At 40.7% G+C, this 10,065-nt stretch overlaps 1 protein-coding gene across 1 annotated transcript in view; it reads left to right on the top strand.

The window, feature by feature from the left end:
• Positions 1 to 1,359, top strand: part of LOC132003259 (zinc finger protein 624-like) — a 9,922-nt gene extending 8,563 nt beyond the window's left edge. The window contains 1 exon segment of the mRNA XM_059378585.1: positions 1 to 1,359. This exon segment is cut by the window's left edge and continues 2 nt beyond it. Within this exon segment, the coding sequence (XP_059234568.1) occupies positions 1 to 622 (622 nt within the window). The 3' untranslated portion in view covers positions 623 to 1,359.
• Positions 1,360 to 10,065: the final 8,706 nt, after the last annotated feature.

Raw genomic sequence — 10,065 nt, 5'->3', positions numbered from 1 at the left:
ACATCAGAAAATCCATAGCGGAGAGAAACCCTATAAATGTGATGTCTGCGGAAAAGCCTTTAGGAGTAGTTCATACCTTACAGTGCATAAGCGAACACATACTGGAGAAAAACCCTATACATGTAAGGAACATGGAAAAGGTTGTATCACTCTATTGCTGCTAACTCTCCATCAGAGAATTCATACTGGGGAAAGGCCCTATAAATGTGAGGAATGTGGAAAAGCCTTCAGAACCAACTCAGACCTTACTGTACATCTGAGGGTGCATACTGGAGAAAAACCCTATAAAGGTAATGAATGTGGGAAAGCCTTCAGAACCAACTCAGACCTTACTGTACATCTGAGGAAGCATACTGGAGAAAAACCCTATAAATGTAATGAGTATGTGAAGGTTTTCAGAAATAAGACAGGCTTTAATAACCATGAAAGAACACATGCTGGAAAGAAACCATTTAAGTGTAATGACTGTGGGAAACATTTAGCCACATGGTACATGTCACAGAACATCAGAAAATCCATAGCGGAGAGAAACCCTATAAATGTGATGTCTGTGGGAAAGCCTTTAGGAGTAGCTCCAGCCTTACTGTACATCAAAGAATTCATCAAAGAGAAATTCAGCTAATATAAAGATTAATAAAGCATTCATCCAGATGCCAGCACCGCAAGAGGAATCCAATTGTGTCTTTTATGGACAATTCACCAGAGAAAATACACACTTAAGAGATACTTTAGAGGGGTTGTCTGGGTGACTCAGTTGTTTAAGCATCTGCCTTCACTCAGGCCATGATTCCGAGGTCCGGGGATCAAGCCCCACATCGGGCTCCCTGCTCAGCGGGAAGTCTACAACTCCCTCTGCCCCTCCCCCTGCTCTTGCTCTCTCTTTCAGGCTCTCTCTCAAATAAAGTCTTTTAAAAAGAGAGAGATACTTTAGAAACATAAGAATGTGTTAAAGCATACCATCATATTAAATCTTAGAAGGTCTAAGGCAATTCACAATAGAGAAAAATAATGGGCAAATGAAAATATTCATCCAGATTTCATACTTTACTCAACAAGTCATCTTCAGTGAATTGCCTGTATATTTTTTGCCTATTTTTGTATTGGTTTGTCTTTCTTAGAAATCTGGATGTGCTCTTTATATGTTTGAAATATTAATCCTTTTTCATGTGTTGCAAATTTTTTTAATCTAGTGATTGTCTTTATGCTTTTTAATATAGTAAAAGAACTTAACATTTTAATTTTTCACAGTAAGATATTTATATATTCTCCTTTTTAGATTGTTACTTTACTCTTTTAAAAAGTTAAAAAGGTCTCCTTCAAACCATAAGTGACTCTTAATCTCACAAAACAAACTGAGGGTTGCTGGGGGGAGGGGGTTTGGGAGAAGGGGGTGGGATTATGGACATTGGGGTGGGTATGTGCTTTGGTGAGTGCTGTGAAGTGTGTAAACCTGGTGATTCACAGACCTGTACCCCTGGGGATAAAAATATATGTTTATAAAAAATAAAAAATTATAAATTAAAAAAAAAAGAAAATGTAAAAAAGTTAAAAAGGTCTCCTTAATCCCTAATTTATACAATAGTCTCCTAAATTTGTTTTCTAAGATTTTGATTATTTTTTACATTTAAGTCTTTAATCCATCTGGACTAGATGGCTAGTCATAGAAGGAGTAAATGGCGATTATCTCTGAAAATGTTAATGAATCTAAGAAGTACTCAAGGAAATATGAATTAAGACAACCAATGAGCTGTCACTTTGACTTCGTGAAGTTGGCAAAAATTAAGAGATCTTTTGCTAGTGGGTTTTGGGAAACCATCTACTTTTACAAAGGTTATATATCAACTTATATTTCCACCAGCAATTCAGCAATATATAATTTTTAAATAAATTTTTAAAATAAAAATCCTTTGACCTAGCAGTCTCATGTTGGGAATCTGCCCCTACAGAAGTAACATCATCAATGCATAAAAATACAATTAAGGAGTTTTGTTGAACTATTGTTTATAGAGGCAAGTAGAAAACCAAGTGGAGACAAAGTGAATGACCATTAATGGGGGAATGGTTGAATAGATGGTGATATAACCATTCTGTGGAACAGCATGAGAGTGATTTTTAAAATTAGTTATATGTACACTAGTTGATCTCAAGGTATGTCCACAATTTTAATAACGAATTACTTTATTACAGAGCTTTATGTGCACAGGATTTCATGTTTGTTAATGATCACACCCATTTATGTATATATGTGTATGTGATGAGCATGGAAACAAGTATATATACTAGAAGAATAAATACCAGGCTGTTATTATTGAAGGAATGGAAAAGAGAAGACAGAAGTACAGGAAAGGACTGGAATTTTTATATAAGTGCAACATGTATGAAACTCAATGTAAAACTGTATTTGTGTAAACTCTTTAGAACCATGAATGAAAGGATGGTCTCCAAAAAGGTAATGATTGTTTTAGAGGTGGAGTATCTAGTATTTTTTTTGTTTGACTTTTGCACTTTTCTGTATTTCATAGGTTTTCTTTCCAGTGAGCATGTAATATTTACATAAACATTCCTGTTTATGTTTTTCCGATCTTGTGGAGGTAATTTACTGGACATCTGTTATATACCAAGAATTACCCTAATACATTGGCAGGGTAAGGGGTCACGGATCTAAGAAAATGGGAATCGGTTCTGATGCTGCCTAGGTTCCAAAGAAGTTACCCAGCACCTAATTCCCCCCACTCTCTTGGTTTCATTTGGAGGAGGTAGTAATTTCAGACAGAAACCTATCCAACAGTGTCTGGAAGTTGTGTCCAGGCTATGGACCAGAAGTCTGCAAGCCTCAAGAGAAGTTCTGTTTTCAACATGTCACTGAGGAAAAGGTCACAATGGTGAAAAGTTCCACCTACAACCTCAACAGAACAGTGTTATGATGGATTATAGAAAGAAGAAACCACCAACAGTACCCAGGTCCATAAATGAAGTCTTGTTAGTTTGGAATTACTAAGAGTCCTGGAACAAAAATGAGAAACTAGAGGCTGCAGCACTGATACCAGAAGACCCTAACAGGCCATGGACCTGATTTCCAAAAAAGTATGATGAACTTCGGTGGAGGCTGAAGAAAAGAGAATCCAGTGCCCCTCCCACAATGTTAAAACATGTATCTATTTGGAAGAGGGTATTGGACAAATGATAGACTTTCTCTCCCATTACAAGTGAATAATCTGACCCTGTTTAAAATGACCATTTCTGATTGACTTTCATTTTTTATTTTTATATTTTAATTTTATTTATTTGACAGACAGATCACAGGTAGGCAGAGAGGCAGGCAGAGAGAGGAAGGGAAGAAGGCTCCCTGCTGAGCAGAGAGCCCGATGTGGGGCTCGATCCCAGGACCCTGGGATCATGATCCAAGTGAAAGGCAGAGGCTTTAACCCACTGAGCCACCCAGGTGCCCCCTGATTGACTTTTAATAGTGGAACTTGAGAACGGTTGCCAAGAAACGGTTGCCAAGCAGCTCCTCTGGATGTAATATACCAGCTTCTGATTGAAAAGTTTGAGAGTTAAACCTTGAAGAACTACCCTTAAAAGACTGTGCTGTTAAAGGGTTGACATATGCCTGCTCTGTTGGCTGCTCCTTTCTACTTCCTAACCCTCACCACACATAAAACCCTCTTTCTTGCCTTAGAGCCAAGCATTTCAAGAAGAGGAGCAAGGTCAATGGATCCAAATGACAACTGAAGTGTGTCCACAGGGTTAGGGAATGGAGATGGCACAGGCCACCTTTAATAGAGCAATGGAGAGGAAAGGTGACAGCCTGATTCTAGTGTATGGCACTATCTCATTATAGGTTTAATTTGTATTTCTTTGTGGCTAATGAGGTTGCATCTCCTTTTAGGTGCTTATTGGTTTTTATTGTTAGGGTCCGTGATCAAAGGAACGAGACTGATACAAAGCGAAGGTCAAGCAAAACTTTATTTCGCGCCAAGCATCAAGAATCAAACTGACCGGTCAGGGCTATCTCTTACAAAAAGGCAATGACGATGATCCCGACAAGGTCACTCCCAAGAAGGCCGCTCCGGACGAGGCTGCTCTAGATGAGGCTGCTCCGCAGATGAGGCCGCTCCGTGATCAGAGCCGCTCCCAAGAAGAGGCCACTCCGGACAAGGCCACTCCCAGGGCGAGGCTGCTGCTCAATGAGGTTGCTCCCCGGACAAGGCCGCTCCCAAGAAGAGGCCATTCTGGACAAAACTGCTTCCCGGAGGAGGCCACTCCCGACAACAAAGAGGCGACAATGACAGCGACGATGACAAGGAGGACAACCCGGATGACAACCTCTGCTCCCCACGATGCCACTCTGACAAGGCTGCCACCCAGAAGAGACATCACTGCGGACAAGGCCACTCGTGGCTCAGGGTGGCGAGGCATTTTGCGTCGAGGCTGCTGGCGGCTAGGGGCTGTTGGCATCTCAGGGCCGCTGGCGTCCAGGGGCTGCAGGCGTCTTGGGGCCGCTGGAGGCAGGACCGCCAGAGGCGGGACCACAGGCAGCTGGAGGCTGCAGGCAGCGGCTGGGCTCGGGGCCACCGGAGATGGGGCCACAGGCGCTCGAAGCTGCAGGTGGCTGGAGACTGCTGGCAGAGGGACCACTGGCGGCAGGACTGTTGCTGATGGTTGTAGCTCTTACAAGAGCTGTTACAGCTCTTCCGCTCCGCTGACTCTTCCTTCTGCTCCCACCAGAGCTCTCCTGCTCCCTTGACAGCCTCGCACACCAACCTTTATGGGGTTGGTTGAGCCCCGCCCCTACACAGGTGGCCAATCGGATCTCAATTCACCCCACCGTTTGGATGTCTCCACCCTGCCCCACCCCTACATCCAGATTCCACAAGCAAGTTCCTCTGGGAGGGGCAGGCCCTTACATTATAATATCCTCTTTTGAAAAGTGCCTTTTCGAGACTTTTGCCCATGTTTTTAAATTTGGAAATTCTTTGTTCACTTGTACTTTTTTTCTATATTCAAGGTGCAAGGTACTTTTTAGATACTTACGTTACAAACTTCCATCTCTTCATCTCCAGCTTGCCTTGATGTTATTTGATGAATAGAAGACTTTAGTTTTAATGAACAACTAATCAGTCTTTTATGATTAGTGTTTTTTTGTGCCCAGTCTAAGAAATGTTTTTCCTGATCCAATGTCATAAAGGTGCTTTCCCACATTCTCTTCTGCAAGTCTACTGTTTTACTTTTCACTTTTAGGTCTATGGTCCATCCGAAATTCATTTTTATGTGTGGTGTGGGGTAGAAGTCAAATCAATATTTTCCATACAAATATGCAATTTATTCGACATCATTTAATTGAGGAGGCCTCCTCCCCTCCCCCTTGTGTTGTAGTGATATTTTTATGATAAATGAGATGATCATATATGGGGGTCTATTTCTAAATTATCTATTCTGTTACTCCACTGAACACCAAATATTCTCAGGGTAAACAGTCTCGACATCTGGTGATATATGTCTTCTAATTTTGTTCTTGTTCAAAATTGTCACTGCAATTCTAGGTCCTTGGCATTTTCATATACATATTTGAATGATTTTTTTTTCAACTGTTCCACACTGGAAAGTTGAGATTTTAATGGGCATTACATCAAATATATAATTTCAAAAGAAGGGACACTTTAACAATATTGAGACTTCTAGTCTATGGGCATGTTACACCTTTTCATTTATGTACATCTTTTTATCAGCAATTTTGGTATTATTTCAGTGTAGAAAATTGGAATATTTTTATTTGGTCCTATGTACTTAGTGTTTTGATGTTATAAATGCTACTAATTTAGTTTACAGATTCCTGCCGATTTATATCAAATATATAAAGTTGATCCTTGAGCAACACGGGTTTGAAGTGTGCAGGTCCACTTATACACGGATTTTTTTTCAACAAGTATGTCGGAAAATTTTTTTTAAGATTCGCAACAATTTGGAAAACAGATGAACCACGTAGGCTAGAAATACTGAAAATTTAAGCTAAGTGTATATGAATGCACAAAACATATGTAGAAAATAGTCTTATTTTGTCAGTACCATAAAATATACACGAATCTATTATACAAAGTTAAAATTTATAAAAATTTTCACAAGCAGACCATTCACAACATCATTCGCACTTGAGACAAGTGTAAACAGATGCAGCAATAAGTGATAATTGTATAAAATTAACTGTAGTACCTCCTGCACTTCTGTAATAATTTTGTAGCCACCTGCTCTTATGCCTTAAGCTCAAGTGTTGTATCCACTTAAAATGCTACGTGACACCGTCACTGAGCAGTTCATCTCTGATAAATTGTATATTGGGGTTTAAAAGTCGTCTCTCACACCTATTCTTCATCGTGTTTAGTGAAATACCGTAAACCTCAAATGGGACCCATGTAAAGTACCACTGATGATGCTAGAAGTGATTTGGTTTTTTGGTGTCTTTTTTTTCTTTCATCACCTAAAATAAAACGACATTGCTGGCATTGACTTCCATAGTTCTTATTAAAATTCAATTATACATTCTTTTTTTAAAAGATTTTATTTATTTATTAGACGGACACAGCAAGAGAGGGAACAAACTCAGTGGGAGAGGGAGAAGCAGACTTCTTGCAGAGCCCTGATGCGGGACTCTATCCCAGGACCCTGGGATCGTGACCTGAGCCGAAGGCAGACCCTGAACGACTGATCCACCCAGATGGTCCTAAAAGTCAACTATACATTCTGTTCTTGTTTTTATCTTTCTATAGCTGCTTTTAAGATTATCTTTGCCCTTGGTTTTTATAAGTATTTTTAAGAACACTTTTTTAAAATAAACGCTACACCCAACATGGGTGCATTTTAAGTAAACTCTAACCCACTGAGCCACCCAGGCGCCCCATTTTAAGTAAACTCTACACCCAACTCATGACCCCAAGATCAAGAGTTGCATGCTCTACTGACTGAGCCAGCTAGGTGTCCCCATTTTTATGTTTTGAAGGGATGTACTAGGTGTGAAGGTCTTTTTGGTTTATGTTTACATCCTATTTACAGTTTTTAGAGCTTCTTAAGACTGTACTATGACATCTTTCAGCAGTATGAGGAAATTCTCAGCCAGTGTTTCCTTAAATATTGTTTCTGCCCCATTTTCTCTCTCTCTCTCATTCTAGGATACCAATTGTATATAAATTAGACCTTTCACGTGTTCCAGATACCTTTTAGGTTTTCTTTATTTCCTAACCTTTTTTTTTTTTTTTAAAGATTTTATTTATTTATTTGACAGAGAGAAATCACAAGTAGATGGAGAGGCAGGCAGAGAGAGAGAGAGGGAAGCAGGCCTTCCGCTGAGCAGAGAGCCCGATGCGGGACTCGACCCCGGGACTCTGAGATCATGACCTGAGCCGAAGGCAGCGGCCCAACCCACTGAGCCACCCAGGCGCCCCAATTTCCTAACCTTTTTTTCTTTCTGTGCATCAATCTGGATACTTTCCACGGACTTGCCTTTCTATTAACTAATATCTCTTCTGCTATTTTTATTTTGTTTTTATTTTTTTATTCTTATTTAAATTCAAGTAATACATAGTGTATCATTAGTTTCAAAGATAGAGCTCAGAGGTGCATCAGTTCCATATAAGACACAGTGCCCATTACATCACATACCCTTTTTAATGTCTGTCCATCACCCAGTTACCACATCTCCCCACCCACCTCGGATAGAGCAAATCTCTATTTGCTATAATTGAAAGTCTCTTATGGTTTTTCTCCCTCTCTGATTTCATCTTACTTTATTTTTCCTCCCCCCTATGATCCTGTTTTGTTTCTTAAATTCCACATATGAGCGAAATCATATGGTAATTGTCTTTCTTGGTTGGGCTTACTTTGCTTAGCATAATACGCTCTAGTTCCATCCACGTCATTGCAAATGGTAAGATTTCAATTTTTCGATGACTAAGCAATATTCCATTGGATTAGTCTGCTGCTTTTAATCTTCCATTAAACCCATCTCTTAAATTCTTAATGAGATTTTTTGTTTCTGGAATTTTTTTCTGTCTTTATATGGATTCTAAGTATCTGCTGAAATTCTCCAATCTTTTCTCAAATTTCTTAAATCTATTAAAAATATTTACTTTAAAGTCCCTGACTATTAACTGCAGTAGTTGAATCCCTTCTGGTCTGCCCCTATGTCTGTTGTTTTTCTTGCTATATGGTCAGCTGATCCTTTTTTCTTTATTTCTGTCTTTCTTTCTTTTTTTAGCATGCCTTCTAGTATTCCATTTGATGCCAGACATTATAGATTTAAAAAAAAATTCTATAGATCTCTGACTTACCTTCTTCTAAAGGGGGGGGGCCTCAGGTTTTATTGTAACGGACCCCTAGAATATTAATGAATCAACCTGGCCCCACTTATGATTGACCCTAGGCTTTATCAAAGTTTGTCTATTTCCGTTTTCCCCCTTACTTCTAGAGTCCCTCACTTCTTCTAGAATCTCAATGGGAACTCCAAGTTTAGGGGGTGATCTTGAACAATAATCTCCACCTTTCTGGTGTTGGACAGATGTTGAAAATATGTTCACTCATTTGGCCTCTCAGGCACTACTCTCATATAGGGTTTCTCTTCTTTTCACCATGTACAGCTCAGGCCTCAACTAAATATTTGCGGAAAACTGTGTGCAAGTTTAGGGGCTATTTCCTATAGTATACTGTGCCTCATCTTCCAGTGACACACCCCTACAGTCCGACAGTAGAAGGGTAATTTTCTGCCTGGGCCCTATAACTAGAAATTGCTCATAGAGGGAGAGCCAGGGAGACATGAAGCTCACATTTTACACTTTGTTTCTTTTTTTTTTTTTTTAAGATTTTATTTATTTATTTGACAGAGAGAGAGATCACAAGTAGGCAGAGAGGCAGGCAGAGAGAGAGAGGAGGAAACAGGCTCCCTGCCGAGCAGAGAGCCCCATGTGGGACTTGATCCCATGACCCTGAGATCATGACCTGAGCTGAAGGCAGCGGCTTAACCCACTGAGCCACCCAGGCGCCCCTACACTTTGTTTCTATCAAAGATCTTAGTTGATGTCGGTCAGCTTCTGGCATTAGTCATCCAACGCTGACAATGATAGGAACATGAATGGATTCTCTGTGGCGGCAGATACGGAAGCTACACATATGCCCAACATCACAGGCAGCCTCTTTCCAAGATTTATTTAGTTACTGCAACTGCTGAATATCCAACTTTCCAACAAGAGTCTCCAGGGCCAAATCTCCAATATGACTACCATTGCGCTAGGAAACCGATCACTCTGTAGCAAGTTAGCTATGTTGGGCACTTCCTATTCTAGATAGCATATGCAGCAATGCCTAGGACTTGAATCAACCCATACTGTAGGTGTATGTTTGCCTCTCCTGTTCGCAAGCCTCAGACAAAACCACTATCTTGGGGTTTATAGAATGTTGGATTCACTGGCATACAGTCCGGTATGGCCGCACCTCAAACCAAGGAACCTACTTCATAGCAGAGGAGGTAAAGTAATGTGTGTCTCACCATGGGATCCACTGATCTTACCACATAGCACATGCCCCAGAAGCTGCCAGGCTGACAGAGTGATGGAGATGGAACGGCTATTGAAGACACATCCGAGGGGGAGCCTGAGGCAAGGATGGGATACTCTCTTCGGAATTCCGTGTATATTCTCAATCCACTACCATTTCTGGTTGTGTTTCTGTAGACAGAATACGTGCACTGGGAACCACCGAGTAGAAGCAGGACAGACTTTGCTTACCAAAACTCCCAGAGACTCCGTTGAGGAATGTATGTTTCAATTGCTCAAACCTGGGTAGCCTTGGGAGGCTTGTTCCCCAAGGCAAAACAATTTGTTCAGAAAACATCAATTTGGGGGCACCGAGGTGTCTCAGTGGGTTAAAGCCTCTGCCTTCAGCTCAGGTCACGATCCCAGGGACGTGGGATCAAGCCCCGCATCAGGCTCTCTGCTCAGCAGGGAGCCTGCTTCCCCCACACCCCGCCTGTGTCTCTGCCTACTTGTGATCTCTGTCTGTCAAATAAATAAATAAAATCTT

Source organism: Mustela nigripes, chromosome 16 (genome assembly GCF_022355385.1).
Source record: "Mustela nigripes isolate SB6536 chromosome 16, MUSNIG.SB6536, whole genome shotgun sequence".
Lineage (NCBI taxonomy): Eukaryota > Metazoa > Chordata > Mammalia > Carnivora > Mustelidae > Mustela > Mustela nigripes.
Note: the sequence above shows the minus strand (reverse complement) of the source record. Positions and strands in the feature narration are given on the sequence as shown.